The 17,317-nt window shown below is 52.4% G+C and overlaps 1 protein-coding gene across 19 annotated transcripts in view; it reads left to right on the forward strand.

Annotated features, from left to right (window-relative positions):
* The window catches only part of MYO9B (myosin IXB), an 89,246-nt gene extending 72,247 nt beyond the window's left edge, over positions 1 to 16,999 (forward strand). For 10 of the 19 annotated variants that reach the window (XM_066348953.1, XM_066349036.1, XM_066349014.1 and 7 more), the window contains 19 exons: positions 780 to 1,637; positions 2,564 to 2,636; positions 2,809 to 2,933; positions 7,207 to 7,340; positions 7,585 to 7,775; positions 9,036 to 9,134; positions 9,249 to 9,422; positions 9,528 to 9,569; positions 9,710 to 9,821; positions 10,830 to 10,903; positions 11,304 to 11,496; positions 11,621 to 11,749; positions 11,977 to 12,082; positions 12,248 to 12,379; positions 13,384 to 13,507; positions 14,014 to 14,076; positions 14,386 to 14,529; positions 15,417 to 15,540; positions 15,656 to 16,999. In XM_066348953.1, coding sequence (XP_066205050.1) covers positions 780 to 1,637; positions 2,564 to 2,636; positions 2,809 to 2,933; positions 7,207 to 7,340; positions 7,585 to 7,775; positions 9,036 to 9,134; positions 9,249 to 9,422; positions 9,528 to 9,569; positions 9,710 to 9,821; positions 10,830 to 10,903; positions 11,304 to 11,496; positions 11,621 to 11,749; positions 11,977 to 12,082; positions 12,248 to 12,379; positions 13,384 to 13,507; positions 14,014 to 14,076; positions 14,386 to 14,529; positions 15,417 to 15,540; positions 15,656 to 16,071 — 3,313 coding nt within the window. In that variant the 3' untranslated portion in view covers positions 16,072 to 16,999. Of the gene's footprint in view, positions 1 to 779; positions 1,638 to 2,563; positions 2,637 to 2,808; positions 2,934 to 7,206; positions 7,341 to 7,584; positions 7,776 to 9,035; positions 9,135 to 9,248; positions 9,423 to 9,527; positions 9,570 to 9,709; positions 9,822 to 10,829; positions 10,904 to 11,303; positions 11,497 to 11,620; positions 11,750 to 11,976; positions 12,083 to 12,247; positions 12,380 to 13,383; positions 13,523 to 14,013; positions 14,077 to 14,385; positions 14,530 to 15,416; positions 15,553 to 15,655 lie in introns of all 19 variants that reach the window. The other 9 variants (XM_066348982.1, XM_066349103.1, XM_066348989.1 and 6 more) reach the window with 6 other exon arrangements.
* Positions 17,000 to 17,317: the final 318 nt, after the last annotated feature.

Raw genomic sequence — 17,317 nt, forward strand, 5'->3', positions numbered from 1 at the left:
AGTTATTTTGCAAATCAAAGAGAGCTCAGATACACAGTCACATTTCTGAGGCAAACCAAGAATTCTCCCCAGTGTAGAAAACTCCAGACCCTGCATAACATCTTAACTTCACAAAGCTAAGGGTAAAAAGAAAACTGCCTCCAGTCTTTTCGAGGGACATGGAGGATGGGATGAGTAGAAACCATCAGCATTATAGCTGACATGGAGGTGTGGGGAAGGGCATGTAAATTGCCTTTACCAACTTAAACAGTCAGAGGTTGTGAGGAAGAGTTTAGCCTTTAACAGCTTAAAGCAGGCAAGTGAGGTGGGGGGATGGGCAGCGAGGACTGTCAGTTTACTGCCAGTCCCTTGCCCCTCTATCACCCATAAATCTAAACTGCAAGGAGTCTGTCAGCTTGCAGTCTCCCACAACCACATTCACACGTGGAGCTCGGTTTTCCACCAGGACAGGGACCCCAAAGGAATTCAGGGATTTCCTAACAGCTCTCTCCCACAACAGACCTAATGAAGGTACCCCTAAACGAGCTAGGCAGACACAGGGCAGAGATGGCCATGAGGACAGGGCCACTCTCCTGTATCTCCCTTTCCCAGCTGAGGAGGTTCCACCTTCCCAGAAGCATCTCTGAGGGCCAGAGACTGTGCCTGCCCCCACCCCCGCCCACAAACATCATGGGTGTCCTACTGGACCGGGGCTTGGAGGCCCCGACAGCCTGGGCGGGCTCTGAGGGCTGTAGGTACCTTTGTTCCTGAACCTGCCTCCTTTACCTTCCTTGCACCAGCTTCTGCCAGATGGTTGCAGAGAAGCAGAAGGCAGAAGAGAAGGGAAGGGGAGCCCAGCAAGCCTCAAGGGAAGAAACTGCAGCAGATGGGCCAGGCCCAGAACTGTCAGAGGACAGCGAGCATTCAGTAGAGGAGCCTGAGGTGTGGCCAAAACAGGAGCCACCAGCAGAGAGCTTCCATCCCGAGAAGCAGGGCCCCAGCCCAGAGGAGATCCCCTTACTTCAGAAGAATGCCACTGAAAGTCACGAGAAAGTGCCCAGCAGCCGAGAGAAGCGCGAGTCTCGGCGTCAGAGAGGACTAGAGCACGTGAAACTCCAGAACAAACACATCCAGTCTTGTAAGGATGAGATCACCCTTAGAGAGCCTTCCAGAGGAGTTGCTCCAGAGCAGGAGGAACACCTGCCCCAAGACAAAAAGGAGAACAGAGAAGATGAAGCCCCCTCAGACTCAGGGACAGAGATGGAGAACTCCACTCCTGCAGATCAGCCTGAGGGGCCACCACAAGCCACACCAGTCTGTCATATCCCTAGAGAAACCCCACAGGCCCCCCAAGACTACATAGAACAACCCACCCACCAGGCTCTGGATAGCAGGGTCAGTGCACTGGCCCCTGGCACCACCCCCGAGACCCCTCAGGACAAGAGCAAGCAGAGCGGTGGCCCAAGGGCACAGGAGAGCCCTGGAGGCTCCACCCAGATTCAGCGGTACCGGGACCCGGTCTCCGAGCGGCTGGCCAGTGCTGTGGAGCTGTGGCGGGGCAAGAACTTGACGGCTGCCAGTTCCAGCACTATGCTGAGCCAGTCCCTGGACCTGACTGCACGGCACCGGGCCATGGGGGCTTCCCTCACACCCACAGAGTAAGCTTCATGCCCTCCTTTGTCTGAGCATAGTGGGTGGTCCGGGCAGGGGACTCACAGCCCAAGGCCTGGCAGCAGGACCGGCTTCACACAACAGCACCTGGGGCCACCTTGTACTTACTGTAGGTGGGGCTGTCCTGTGCACTATGTGCTGCAGGCATCCCCAAAACACATGAGCAAGTCCGTGTCCAAGAGCTGACACCAGGTGTGTGGGACCCTGAGGAAGGAGGGACAGGGTTCCGGCAAGGATGATGCACCTGCCGAAGGCCACCTTGCTGGGGCCTGACAGACCCTGAACCCTGGAGTCCCCCACTGAAACAAGCTGTGTTCGCTCAAAAAACACTAGCCTCATGGGAAAGGATTCCTCTGGTCAAGGGCCCTGCTCCCAACCACAGCTGGGCCTGTTTCCTCATCAGTGTGTGGGAGTGACCACACTCACTCAAGAGCAGGGGTCCCCAAACTTTTTACACAGGGGGCCAGTTCACTGTCCCTCAGACCGTTGGAGGGCCGCCACATACAGTGCTCCTCTCACTGACCACCAATGAAAGAGGTGCCCCTTCCAGAAGCGCGGCAGGGGGCCACAGTTTGGGGACGACTGCTCAAGAGCTAAAGGAGAAATACCCAGCTCAACACACCCTGCCTGACCCTAACTTACGTAAATATTGGTGACTCCAAGTACCAGACCCTTGTCCCAGAGTTTCATTTGGTCCGAGGAAAGAAGAGTGGAAGTGGACGCAGGCTTCTGCAAGGGCTGGCACCTAAGGCTAGCTCCTTCTCCGGGTGAGAAGCTCCTATGCACTGCAGGGTGCAGAGCAGCGTCTCCAGCCTCCACCCACCAGATGCCAATGGAATTACCCTCCAGCTAGAACAACCAAAAACATATCCAAACTCTTGTCAATAAAAGCCACATTTCTGTGATCTTGCAGGGAGAGGCGCATTTCATTATCCACCAGTGACGTCTCCAAGCTCCTCCCGGCCCTGGCCCAGGCCAAGACTCAGGTAAAGCTTCAGGCTGCAGTCTCTCCCTTCAGGGTCCAGGCTTGCCTCTGCCCCAGAGGGAGCTTAAGAGAGAAGGGGAGCCGGTAGGCAGAGCACACAATGATGCAGGGAACCCTTGCTTTCCTCCAGCAAGGCTACCTGCTTTTGCTTACCCGGGCCCATTCTCTCACAGCCTCTGTTGGAAAGCGTGGACGGCGAGCCCAGCACAAAGAAGCCAGCCATCCAGAAGAAGAAGTCAGGCGACATGTCTACTGGCATGGACTCAGGGCTGTCCCCAAGCCCCCAGGCCGACTCTAAGTAAGTGTGGGGTTTGGGATAGGTTCAGATCTCCAGTTTTGGAGCAATCTGATCTAAACCGATAGCATTTACGAAGCTGAGTCAGGCAGGTGCTTGCTCAGTAGTGCTTCCATGACAAGAGACCCTCATGGAGCCTAGGTCCTAGCAGCATCAGGGTGAAATCCCCCTGAAGCCTAGAGCCAATCTGTGTCACCTACTCCAGGTCTAGATAGATGGGTTCTATTAGGTTTTTTATGGAATCTGAACCAGCTGCCCCGTCCCTACCTGCAACACCTCTTGGGTCCTCAGATGGAAAATCTAAGCCAAAGCCCTGACCCCAGAAGGTCCTGCCCAAGTGCTCCAGATGGGTCTATTCCAGAGCGAGAAGATGGGCTACAAAATAGGGGAACTTGGATCCAAAGAGGCTAAGGAAGGTGAAGAACAGGCTGTACTGGCAGAGAGTCCCCCACTGCAGGGAGATCCCACCACCAAAGCAAAGAACCACCAGTAGGGTGGCTTCAAACAACAGAAACTTATCCTCTCACAGTCCTGGAGGCCAGAAGTCCAAAATCCAGATGTCCCGGGGGCACACTGCCTCTGGAGGCTCTAGGAGAGCATCCTTCCTGCTCTTCCAACTTCCAGGGACTTCAGGCATCTTTGCTTATGGATGCATTGGTTCAGTCTCCGCCTCTATCATCACGTGACCTCTCTCCTTTTCTGTCTTATACATCACTGGAATTAGGACCTATCTGGGTAATCCAGATGATCTCATCTTGGATCTGTCACTTAGTATCTTAGTCCATTCAGGTTGCTATAACAAAATACCACAGACTGAGCAGCTTCAACAACAGGCATTTAATTCTTACTGTTTTGGAGGCTGGAATTCCAAGGTCAAGGGTGCCAAGCAGATTTGGTGTCTGAGAACCTGCTTGCTGGTTCATAGACAGCATCTTCTTGCTGCGTCCTCACATGGCAGGAGGAGGAGCCAGGGCGAGCTCTTTGGGATCTCTTCCAAGGGCACTGATTCTATTCATGAGGGCTCCACCCTCACAATCGAGTCACCTCCCAAAGGCCCCACCTCCTAATACCATCACATCAGGGTAGGTTTCAGCATATGAATTTTTTCTTTTTGGTCCATAATCAAAACTTTATTGAAAACCTGACACCAAAATAGGTTTACAAATTAAATGTATATCACTTAAATGTAAATAACTTACAAGTTAAATGTAATTATATTATCTTGGCTAATTAACTAGAATTAGTGAACTGATAAGGTTTTCTGTAATATTAAGGTGACCAACTTTTTTACAATGAAAAGGGAACAAAAATAAATTGAAGAAAACAATATCGTAAATAAAAGAAACATTCAATTGCAACAATACTACACTATAATATGATAAATGCACAATAAAAACATTTGTAATATTTTATTTTGTAATTATGCTTACATGCCTATTAATTTTTAATAGTTGTAAGAAAAAAGTACTCATTTAGATACAAATACATCACATCACATGCAATGGATCGACTCTGCATCAATCAAATATGGACATTTACAGATTAGTCTTCCAATATCAAAAGGAGGACATGTAGAAGAACACTTTTTGAGGGAGGACGGAACTTACAAAAGAAAGACTGTCCTTCCTAAAGGAGGACGATTGGTCACCTTAGTGATACAACACAAATTCAGGAAGTTGTGTGTCTCATTAGTGTTACTATCTTCTAAATGAACATCCTTCTGTGAGTCTAGCCTTTCCTCCATCAGCTGGCACACACTGCTAAACAACTACACACACAGCTGCCTTTATTTATTTATTTATTTTTATTTATTCATTTTAGAGAGGAGAGAGAATGAGAGTGGGGGGAAGGGAGGAAGAGCAGGAAGCATCAACTCCCATATGTGCCTTGACCAGACAAGTGCAGGGTTTCAAACCCGCGACCTCAGCGTTCCAGGTCAACACTGTCCACTGCGCCACCATAGGTCAGGCTAAACAACTGCACAAAGAACCACCATCTGACCATGGCTGAAAACTGTGGTGATCTTGTAGCAACCTGGACATTTTACATCCATAAAATAAGAATTTAGACTTTGAACTAGCCATTTCTTTTTTTTTTTATTTATTTTTTTTTTTTAGAGAGAGAGAGAGAGGGACAGATTGGAAAGGAGAAAGATGAGAAGCATCAGTTCTTTGTTGCGGCACCTTATTTGTTCATCGATTGCTTGTTCATATGTGCCTCGATGGGGGGGGGGGCTACAGCCAAGCCAGAGACCTCTTACTCAAGTGAGCAACCATGGGGTCCTGTCTATGATCCCATGCTCAAACCAGATGAGCCCATGCTCAAGCTGGCGATCTCGGGGTTTCAAACCTGGGTCCTCTGCGTCCCAGGCTGACACTCTACCCACTGTGCCACTGCCTGGTCAGGCGCCATTTCTTTTTATGTAGTAAGTCTCTAGCCAAAGGTATGTTGATTCTTTCGCAAGCCCAGCCCGTCTGGATCTGTGAGGCAGCACCTCTGATGGTCAGAACATGATCAGACACATGGCATCAACTTCAGCATATGAATCTGTGCAGACACACACATTCAGTCCATTGCATTTGGTCACATCTGCAAAGACCCTTTTCCCAAATAAGATCATGCGGCTCTTCTCCCCGGGAGAAGTGCCCTGCAGGGTTCCTTTCTTCCTTTCAATAAAGTCTTTCGGACTCCCATGGATTCCAACATTTGGTGCCAAAACCCGGGACAGGGTACTAACTGCCCGACGATCCCTCTTTGCCGTCCAAACTTACATCCAGGGAAGCAGTGGGCAGCGGCAGCTCGTCCTGGGCTTACTCCCTGATTCTGTTTGGATGTGTAATTGTAGGTTGATTGGCCAGCAGTCTAACCCTGTCCTGAACCCCTGCTGGACCAGAAAGAACCGCATGCAGACCTTCGCAAATCAGAAAATTGGAAAAATCTACCTAACCCTACACACCCTGAACCTGCCCTCGTGAAACAGAAAAATCTGAAACCCTATATCAGCAAACCTCCTAAATCCTATCTTTCAACCCTTATAGGTCCCCTAACCCTAAAGCTCTCCTGTATCCCTGAAAAACTAGGAGAATAAATAGCATTCACCTCTTTAAAAAAAAAAAAAAAAGATCATGCTCTTAGGCCCTGAGTGTTAGCACATAGACACAACTTTTGGGGGGCCATTATTCACCATCCCACATACCCAGTAGCCACATGGCACAACTTAATGTTTATTTTTTATCATTTTTTTCCCTAACCTTATGCCATAAAAACACATGAAGAGCCTGACCAAGCGGTGGCGCAGTGGATAGAGCATCAGACTGGGACACAGAGGACCTAGGTTCGAAACCCCAAGGTCTCTGGCTTGAGTGTGGGATCATAGACATGACCCCATGGTCACTGACTTGAGCCCAAAGGTCACTGGCTTGAGCAAGGGGTCACTCGCTGTGACCCTGATCAAGGCACATATAAGAAATCAATCCGCCTGACCTGTGGTGGCACAGTGGATAAAGCATCGACCTGGAAATGCTGAGGTCACCAGTTCGAAACTCTGGGCTTACCTGGTCAAGGCACATATGGGAGTTGATGCTTCCAGCTCCTCTCTCCTCTCTCTCTCTCTCTCTCTCTGTCTCTCCTCTCTCTCTCTCTCTCTCTCTCTCTCTCTCCCTCTCCTCTCTAAAATGAATAAATAAATAAAAATAAGTAAATCAATCCATGAACAACTAATGTGCTGCAACGAGTAACTGATGCTTCTCATCTCTCTCCTTCCTGTTTCTCTGTCCCTCTCTCTGTCTCTCTCTCTCTCTAAAAACAAACAAACAAAAAACACATGAAGAGAATAAGGGGTGGGTTTACTTATTTTTTTTATATTATATAAAAGTGGGGTCAGCATCTGCTCAGCATCTTGATTTTCACCTGACTTTGTTAGTTCACGAAAATTGACTTTATTTTTAGTAGCACCCAGTTTCATTGATAACAAAGAAAAGGGTTGCCTGATCTGTGTTGGCACAGTGGAGGTAAAGCATCAACCTGGAACACAGAGGTCACCAGTTCAAAACTCCAGGCTTGCCCAGTCAAGGCACATATGAGAAGCAACTAGTATGAGTTGATGCTTCCCATTCCTCTCCTACTTTTTCTCTTCCTCTCTCTAAAATCAATAAATATATATATTTTTTAAAGGAAAGGGTTATTTACCTCTTTATGGTAGGATAACCCTTTCTTTGGCCTCACATCTGTTTTCATTTCCTAAGGCTTAAACAGAACCCTTTACTTTTTCCTTCAGGTCCACATTTAAGAGACTTTTCCTGCATAAGAACAAGGATAAAAAGTACAGCCTAGAGGGCGTGGAGGATACAGAGAGCCCAGTCTCTGGGCTAGTCGTGCTGGAAGCCACCACCATGAAGAAGAACCCAGAAGGTTGGTCACCTGCAGCCTCAGGGATGGATGACAGAGCCACGGAGACCCCTGAGAATGTCAATCCCCAAGAGGGGCCTTGGGCATACAGCCTCAGGGCTGATTTCCACCCCTGGAAGCACTTTCTGGTTGTAAACCCATTCCAGTGGTATGGGGCTCTGGCTCTCTGTGTTTGTGACCATGCCCCAGGAGGCTGACCAGTATCCTCCCCCAGAACCCATCCTCACCAGCCACTCCTCCCCAACAGCCCCATCCAGCCACCAGCACCGCCACAGCACAGGTGAGAAGCACACCAAGGAGCCAGGAGGCAAAGGGAAGAAAAACCGAAACCTCAAGATTGGCAGAATAACTGTGTCAGAGAAGTGGCGGGAGTCCGTGTTCCGCAAGATCACCAATGCCAACGAGCTCAAGTACCTTGATGAGTTCCTGCTCAACAAGGTGGGCTGGCAAGCTTTCGGGGGGATGAGAGGACACACGTGGGGTGGAGGGTGCCTGTGTGCACAAGCTCAGAGCTGGGCTTCCTCAGAAAGGCTGTCCCCACCCAGCACAGTTTTCTGAACTACTGTAGCAGGTTGGAAACAGAAAGTTCAGCTGCACAGTTCTAACACTTAGAAGGTGATGCTTATTGATAAGTTTGACATCAATTCGTTTTCTCTAACACCTGGTCTGGGCTCTCAAGTAAGACCATTTGTAACTTATGTTCATCTTGGTCAGCTCAGATACAGTCGTTCCTCAGTATCCGAAGGGTATTAGTTCCAGGACCACTATAGATACCAAAGAGTGGATGCTCGAGTTTCTTATTTTGCTTCTAGGCTATAGCAGGGTGTGCCTACATATTACTTCACTTGTGTGGCTTCAGTGTAGTGCTTAGAGCGTGGCAAATTCAAGATTTGCTTTTTGGAACTTTCTGGGATTATTTTCCCCAAAATTGGTTAAATCTACTGATGCGAAACCCACAGATATGGAGGGCCAACTACACTGCTCACAAAAATTAGGGGATATTTTATTGCTTCATATTCATTTTGAAATATCCCCTAATTTTTGTGAGCAGTATGTATTTACATTTCATTGCAGAATGTCTGTGGGTCTTATTTGGGGAGCTGGATACAGCATGTGGAACTGTGTTATAATCCAAAGCATCTGACTCTGGGACAGGCCTGTCCCGAGGGCCATGGCGAGGAGATGTAGTCTGTGCTAGAGTTGTTTCATGCATGCATGTGTGCAGACATGGGGGTTGAGTACCCAGTAGATGCTTTTTTCTTGTGTTCCTGCTCAGGAAGTTTGAAATCTGTAGTTAGAAGACACTTCATCTGTTGTATTGCAGTGACCCTTGGGGGTGCAGCCCCAGTTCTGGGGCGCAGGCAGGAGTCAAGTGCTTGTGTGGCAATTCTGCCCCCAGACACTACGCCACGTCTACGTATGTTGCTAGTCAAAATTGAGGGGTGTCAGGGCATCTGGTGGGTACAGACCAGGTGTGCTGCTCCCCAACCCACAGTGAGTGGTCCCACCCCAAATGTCAATAGTTTGAACCTGGACTAAATGACCAGAGAGACCAGGGTTGGCCAGAGGGTCTGGATTTTATCCTACAAGCCCAAGGGAGCTAGGGAAGGACTTGGGACGGGGCAGAGTGGTGACGACTGAGATGCCCAGCCTAAGGAAACACAGGGTCAGTGGGTCCCTCCCTCTCTCCCTCTCCAGATAAACGACCTGCGTTCCCAGAAGACGCCCATTGAGAGCTTGTTTATTGAGGCCACAGAGAAATTCAGGAGCAACCTCAAAACCATGTACTCTGTCCCCGTATGTGTAGCCCCCGCCCCAGCGGGGCCCTAGCTGTCACCCAGCCTTCCCCAGGATGCACTTGGCCCATCCCCTATCACGCTGTCCAGGGGGTCACACCTTTCATCCCCACAGAATGGGAAGATCCACGTTGGCTATAAGGACCTGATGGAGAACTACCAGATTGTTGTGAGCAACTTGGCAGCTGAGCGTGGCGAGAAGGACACCAACTTGGTCCTCAACCTCTTCCAGTCACTGCTAGACGAATTTACTCGTGGACACACCAAGAATGATTTTGAGCTGCCCAAGGTGGGTGTTGTTGCTCTGAGCAGGATGCCAGCATGGCGTGGGCAGCCAGCTGGGGAACGGGGTACCACAGGGCCCATACAGACCTGCCTTTGTGCTCCCTTGCAGCAGAGCAAAGCTCAAAAGAAGAAGCGGAAGCAGGAACGTGCTGTGAGTATGAGTGTGCATGTGCAAGTGTGTGAGTGTGCACAGGTGAGCGTGTGTTTTCCCGCCCAGCTCTAAAGAAACCTAGTCATTAATGAGCAGCCCCTGGCCCTGCGATGCCACTCAGCACCCTCCTCGGTCCCCAGGTCCAACAGCATAATGGGCATGTGTTCGCCAGCTACCAGGTTAGCATCCCACAGTCGTGTGAGCAGTGCCTCTCCTACATCTGGCTCATGGACAAGGCTCTGTTCTGCAGCGGTGAGTGTCCCAGAGCCTCAACCCCCCACTAGGTCACCAACTCTCTACTAAATCCAATTACCCACTGTACCTCCTGACCCCGTATGTGCCCTCTGACTCCTCACTGTGCCCCCTAACCCTGCCACCATGTTCCCAACCCCTTGCTGAGCACCAGGGTCTTCACCCCAACCACAAGATGGACCTTTCCAGAGCACTGCCCCTTCTATATCTCACCCACTCAAACTCCCACTAGAGCAGGTCACCCGTGATCTACCTCTAGGCCTTTGTACACAGTACCTGAGCTACTGGTCCCTCCTGCATGTTCCAGGGGAGACCATCAGTCCCCATTAGCAGACCCTGAGAGATGGGCACAGTCCAGAATGGCCCAGTTGGCCTTTGCAGGCCTGGTGAAGTCTAACAGGCCTCTAGCACTGCATTTTCCTGCCAGGACCAGCCAGACCTGGCTTTCTTTTCAACACAGGGTCTCCTCCCTTTGGGCCATGTGTGAGGAGCAGTCTTCCATCCCACATCTGTCATAAATCCTTCAGCAGTTTTGTCACTGTGCTGAGATAAGGGTACACCCATCCGCTACCTCCTTTTTATAAAGATACACCCAGACGCCACTGTTTTATTGGCTCTGATTTCTTCTTTCTATGCATGACATCCCGTAGTCTGGGGTTTGGTGTGCTTGGGAGAAACAAAAGTGACATCACTCATGCCACTGTCACAGGTTGAATCCCCAGGGCCGCCTCCTGGCAGGACTGAGGCCTAGGCCCCGTAAACCCTTGCTCCTGTGTTCACTGGCCAGGCTGGCTTTGAGGCCACTGAAAATCACCAATTATGGGCACCTGCTCCCACAGTCCAGGAATCAGGGCAGAGATTTGTGCGGTGCAAGTTCAGAATGCAGTTGACGGGTTCCCCATCCCCACCCTGGGTCCTCGGGGTAGGCAGCCATGGGAGCCTGGAGTCCCTGGTGCTCCGCCTGTGACCACCCTTCCCCCTCACCCCTGCCCCACCATGACTTCCTAGTGTGCAAGATGACCTGCCACAAGAAGTGCATGCACAAGATTCAGACCTACTGCTCCTATCCATGTGGGAGGAAGGTGAGCCCACCGTGGCCGGGAGCTTCCAGAACACTAGGTTCATAGCCGGTCCTGCCTGAGCCCCTGAGGCCGGCACCAGGCTTCTGTTGCATCTCAGACTCTGTCCCTACTCTTACCCGCTCCAGGTGGTGGAGGGAATCCCCTCAACTGTGCCCACATGGAAGGCGGGGTCCTGAGCACTAGGGTGGTAGCAGGAACTGGGACTGACTGCTCTGAGAGAGCCATGGGTGCTCCTCATAGACCCAGCAGCCATCAAGCTGTCCTCTGCAACCCAGTGCACTCAGCTACCTGCAGTGGGGGGCGAGGGACAGAGGGGGGTGAGGGGCAGAGGGGGAGAGCCTACAGAGGAGACCTCAGGAAGGACAGCTAACCCAGGCTTCACTCACTCCTGGCATTGCAGAGTGAGCCAGGTACCGAACTGGGCCACTTTGGCGTGTACGTGGACAGCCTGACCAGTGACAAGGTCTCAGTGCCCATTGTACTGGAGAAGCTTCTGGAACACGTAGAGATGCATGGCCTGTACACCGAGGGCCTGTACCGCAAGTCAGGTGCCGCCAACCGCACACGAGAGCTCCGGCAGGCACTGCAGACAGGTGGGTGCTACAGTAGGTGGGGCCTCTGAACAGGCAGGTATTCAGGGCAGGTGGGAGGCAAGCAGGCACTATGCAGGGTTCCTGCCCGCGCTCTACTCACCAGCTCTGCCCACTCTCCCTGCAGACCCCTCAGCAGTCAAGCTGGAGGACTTCCCCATCCATGCCATCACTGGGGTTCTCAAGCAGTGGCTGAGGGAGCTGCCCGAACCCCTCATGACCTTTGCCCAGTACGGCGACTTCCTCCGAGCCGTGGGTAAGTTCCATGATGGTGGCAAGGGCAAGCAGGTGGTTAATGACGGGTCATAGCCACAAGCACACTGTGACCAGCCAGTGAGGCAGAACCACCCAGTCACAGCTGAGCAACCAAGGCCTGGCACCCTTCTGTGACCCTGCATTCTTGCCCCACATGGTGGGAGGCTCTCCTGCTCTGTATTGTGTCGAGGTAGGGCCCATGGAGAGCTGATACCTTGGCCTTCCTAGAGCTGCCAGAGACACAGGAGCAACTGGCCGCCATCTATGGCATCCTGGAGCACCTGCCAGAAGCCAATCACAACTCCTTGGAGCGGCTCATCTTCCACCTGGTCAAGCAAGTGCCTACTGCTGCTCTTGGTGGGATGGAGGTTCCTGTCAGGAGTCCCCACCGCCCAACCCCGGGCAGTGTTCTCTGCTGGTTCTGCACCAGGAAATGGGCCCATGTTGAGAGGTCTGGGAGGATCCCCCAGCCACCGCCTAACTGCCACTCACTGCGTAGGGTGGCCCTGCTTGAGGATGTGAACCGCATGTCACCCAGTGCACTGGCTATCATCTTTGCACCCTGCCTCCTGCGCTGTCCTGACAACTCAGACCCATTGACCAGCATGAAGGACGTCCTCAAGATCACCGCGTGAGTGCCAGGGACCCCTCTGAGTTCTTTTGAGGCTGAAGAGCTAGAAAGGAGGGAAAGCCCTCACCCCTTGTCACAGAGTGAGGGGCAGACATGAAATCAATGCTCCCAGCCTCTGGCAGCAAACAGAAGCCTGGTCTCTAGGTTTTTTCTCCCTTGAGCCATCTGCAAAAGTTCTCCAGAGTCCCTCAAAAAAACTCAGAAGGTTGTCAGACATGTCACTAAAAGGACATTGTTTAGGCGACTTAAGCAAACAAGAACCTGTCACGAGGTGGTTTCACGAGACAAACACAGGAAGAAGGCCTGACAGGCAACAAGGAGAGGCTGGCCTGACAGATTTGCTTCCAGCCTCTTTCAGCAGTCTTTGCTCCTTGCCTATGTGCTTGTGGAGATGGGAAAGTTCAGTTGTGACTGCTTCTCCATACAGGCTGAGCTCCCCCTGCACTGCATACTCCAGGTTGAGTCTCTCTGGTATTGACTGCTCCAGGCTGAGTATCTCTAGTACTGACCTCTCTGGGCTGAGTTCCCACCTCCACTCACCCCAGTACTGACCACTCAGGCTGACCCTGATGACTGAGCAGATGAGCTGCTGGTTAGAGTGTTCTGGAGTCCTTGGAGTCAGCTGCCTGCAACCCTTAGGACAAGTTGCCCAGCTCCCTACACTTCATACTTCTCTGTGAGATGCAGTCATCCCCACCCTGCAGGCTGAGAGGTCAGTTCATTCCAGCCTTCTGTACATTACTTTCTCCTTCAAATAAGGAGACTTGATGAGATGGAAACTCAGGCTCAGAGAGGTGAAATGAGTTGTCTCAGATCACACAGCAAGTGAGCTGGGTTCAAGATGGGAGCTTCAGCCATGTCACTGGCCCTGCCTGGTTTCTGGATGGGTCTCTTCCTTGGCCACGGTGCCATCTCCAGCCAGCACCTATCTGACTACGAAGTCCCTAGGCCAGCCATCTCTGGGGCTATAACTGAGTTGCCCTGTTGGTGGGCCTTCTCCACAGGTGCGTGGAGATGCTGATTAAGGAACAGATGAGGAAGTACAAGGTGAAAATGGAGGAGATCAGCCAGCTGGAGGCTGCTGAGAGCATCGCCTTCCGTAGGCTCTCCCTCCTGCGACAGAACACTGTGAGCATATGTGGGGTGAGGCCTTGGCAGAGCTGTGATCAGAATCTGGCCTAGGTGGGAATGGCCCTGTGTGAGTGTGAGTGGAGGATGGGCATCAGGGCGGGGTCTCACTTCCCTTACCATATACACCCCTGGCCACAGGCAGCCTGGCCAGGGGCCTGTGGCAGCTTGATTAGGGGCCAGTTTCTCCCTCAACCAAATGACCAGCACCCTTTCTATCTTAAACCAACTTTCCCTCTCAGGTTAATGGGAGACCTGTCACCTATTTGGTGGTGTTTCATTTTCCAGCCCTGGTCTTGCTGACTTGGGCCTCATCCATAGGGGACCAATCCCACAGAAGTGTCACAAGAGTAAGGGGGGGTTAGGATTTAAGAGGACAGGTCCTGGGCTTCCATGGGAGCACCCTGTCCTTGTCCCCACAGTCAGATATGGCTCAGTGTCCGTGACACAACCAGCATCTTGGTTGTGGTTCCATGTGGTCCCCCTCTGTTTACCTCTCCCCCCAGCCATGGCCTCTCAAACTGGGGTTTTCGTCTCCTTATGAGGGGGTCCTGGTATGTATGCAATTGGTGAGCCCACCCTGCATGTCTTTGGTGCAGTGCATGCTGGGGTTCCCCTCTGCCCCCAGGGTCCTCATAGAATAGGCCCAGCATGTCCTAATCTCTGGAAGTGCATGCTGGGGGAGGCCTGCTGCCTGCTGACCACCTGTGCTGAGGACAACTAATCAGCTGTGCTTGGGCCCCTCAGTCTCTGAGTGGTCCCTGGAGAAGCCTAAGCCCAGCCATCCACAGCAGAACTAACCTCCCCCAGAACTATGCTTGCCACCCTCTCTCCACCCCCCTGGAGGGGCTGGCCAATCTGCTGCTTCTCTGTTGCAGAACAAGAGCCCCACAGCCCAGGGAAGCAGCAGTGGCCCAGAGGAGCTGGGGGTACTGCCGGAGGAGCCAGCAGCCAGCCATGACAAGGACCGGGAAAAGGAGATCCTCATCGAGCAGATCCAGTCCATCAAGGAGGAGAAGCAAGTGTCCCTCTGCCCCCTTCCCACCGTCGTGTGCACCATCTGGCCCCCATCCACTGGTCTCTCCACTGTGCATAGGGAAACTGGCCATTAGGGGGCCAATGTACCCACCTTATGGGGTGCTGCTGTACTAAAACACGGCCTGGGGCTCTATTTAAACCCTGTGCTTGACCACAGGGAACCATGGTGGCCCACAAGAAAAAAAGGACAACATGAGTGATGTTCAGACTTTGTCTTAAAGGTGGCCTTAACTAGGGTAACTAATTTATGTCCAGTCAAGATGTGAGTGTGAAAGGGAGTACTACTCAGAAGTCATGCCAGAGGAACAGATGTGAGCCAGGGTACCAGGCCACCCTAGTCTTGCAGAGTAGGGTGCTCCAGGCAGAGGAAACAACATATGCAAAGGCAAGAGCTCCTCACTTGCTCACTATTGGGCCAGATGCCTGGCTTCCCTCAGCAACCTGACACCTTCCTACAGTGAGCTTGGAGGTCCAGGGGCATTATGAACCAGGTATGCATTGGGGCTAGGGCAGTGGTCGGCAAACTCATTAGTCAGCAGAGCCAAATATCAACGGTACAACGATTGAAATTTCTTTTGAGAACCTAATTTTTTAAACTTAAACTATATAGGTAGGTACACTGTTATTAACTTAATTAAGGTACTCCTAAGCTGGCCTTTGCTAAACACTCAAGGGGCCAAAGAGCTGCATGTGGCCCGTGAGCCATGGTTTGCCGACCACTGGGCTAGGGGTCGCTGGGCGCATGGAGCCCCATCCAGGACCAGGATGGCCTGCTCTATCCCCTACCATCCTGGCACTTTCCGTGAGATGGTGGTCTTTCACCATGGGAACAGCCTTGGATGTGTGACACACACCCCTCATACCCAGGGAGGACATCACCTACCGGCTGCCAGAGCTGGACCCTCGAGGCTCTGATGAGGAGAACCTGGACTCAGAGACATCAGCCAGCACCGAGAGCCTATTGGAGGAGCGGACCGGGCGGGGGACCTCGGAAGGTCAGTATTAAGGTAGCGTCTGCTTTTTTCCTCCCATGTCCACCCCCAGGCCCCGAGTGAGGGTCTGTCTGCTAGCCCTGAAGCTGCAGTAACCCTGCCATCTGTCTCTCAAAAGGGCCCCCCGCACCTGCTCTCCCTTGCCCCAGCACACCCGCCCCAAGCCCCCTCCCTGAGGTGGCTGCCCTCCCAAGACGAAGGCCGTCGTCCTTCATGACGGTCAGAGTGAAGACCCCCCGGCGGACCCCCATCATGCCCACGGCCAACATCAAGCTCCCACCTGGCCTGCCCTCCTACCTCCCTGGCCAGGCACCAGGTGCCCAGGAGACTGCCGCCCCAGTGAGGCGTCGGGAGCCACCTGCCCGCCGCCCGGACCAAGTACACTCTGTGTATATCACACCGGGTGCACACCTGCCTGTGCAGGACATTCGGGAACCCCCAGACAAGGACGACCAGCCACCTGGGGCCAAGCGGAGGTACTCAGACCCCCCTACCTACTACCTGCCCCCCACCTCAGGCCAGGACAATGGCTGAGGGCCCACAGTGCCAGAGTGAACATCTGAGGATGGCCCTGTGCCAGAGCTCCAGAGCCAACGTTCAACTCTCCGAGAAGGGGCTGGAATGAAAAGCTCGAGCGATGTGAGGTTGACACCGGCTTCAACTGCAGAGTCCATGCTGGGGCAGTGCCTGGGGCCGAGCCCCAGTGTCACACAAATGTACTGCCCAGAACCCCAAACCCCAGCGGGTACCTGGCCTTTTGCCCCCCCTTTTGTACGGTTTTACATTTAACTGTTACTTTGTGCCTGTTTACATAACTTCAAATTGTAACAGCCTAACAGAAGACCAAATTGTTTTTTATATGTGTATGTACAAACTTTTATATTAATGCCCTGCCTCGCCTTTATAACCTGGACACAAAATTCAGAGTGGGGCCCACATGGCCACCTCATCTCGGAGGCTCACCTCACACTGAGAGCAGCTTGAACAAGGGATTTGAACAATTGGGGCACCTGACTGCCCCCAGTCTGGGTATCGTCCTCGGGCCCGGCCAGAAGCCACCTGGCCCATATGGATTCAAAGGAGCAGTAGAGCCTTCCTTGGTGATCCAGGCTGTTGTTTGAAGTGAGGACATGAGGTGAGGGACAGACAGCCTCCACCTGGGGTACCACAGACCTGACATCCAGGGAGACTCAACTGTGGCTATCACTCCACTGTTTACTGAATGGAGGAGGCCACCTTTAGTGCTGCCTGCCCCATGTGGCATAACAGGAACTCAGGACTGCTCATGGGCTAGGAGAGCAAGGCCCGGGTTTGCGTGTCCCTACAGTGGCAGCCTGGGGATCTCTGGAGCGGGGCTCGCTCTCAGGCTCCACTCACTCCCTGAACACCTGGACAAATGACCCTGGGTCTGGGACTAGAGGCATTGTCCTAAAAACCATGTGAAATAAAAAGTGCCCAAGAAGTGCGTGCATGTAATACCTGCTGTGGGTTGGAGGAGCAGGGAGCACTTGCCTTGATTCTCCAGCAAACACGGAATCTCACACCTACTCCTCACTTGAGGGAGTTGGACCTGCTGGAGGTGCATGTACATTGGTCCGGACACCAGAGGGAGCATAGAGTTGCTAGAGCTGCATTCACTGAGAAGAGCCTGCTGTCATGGGAGCTGCCTCTTGTTGCCCTGTTTCAGCACCCAGCCTACCCCAACCAGGACCATCCATCCTGAGGGATAGGGGCAGTTATTGGTGGGCCTCAGAGAGCCAGGAGCAATCTCCCCACAGAC

This window comes from Saccopteryx leptura, chromosome 1 (assembly GCF_036850995.1).
Source record: "Saccopteryx leptura isolate mSacLep1 chromosome 1, mSacLep1_pri_phased_curated, whole genome shotgun sequence".
Lineage (NCBI taxonomy): Eukaryota > Metazoa > Chordata > Mammalia > Chiroptera > Emballonuridae > Saccopteryx > Saccopteryx leptura.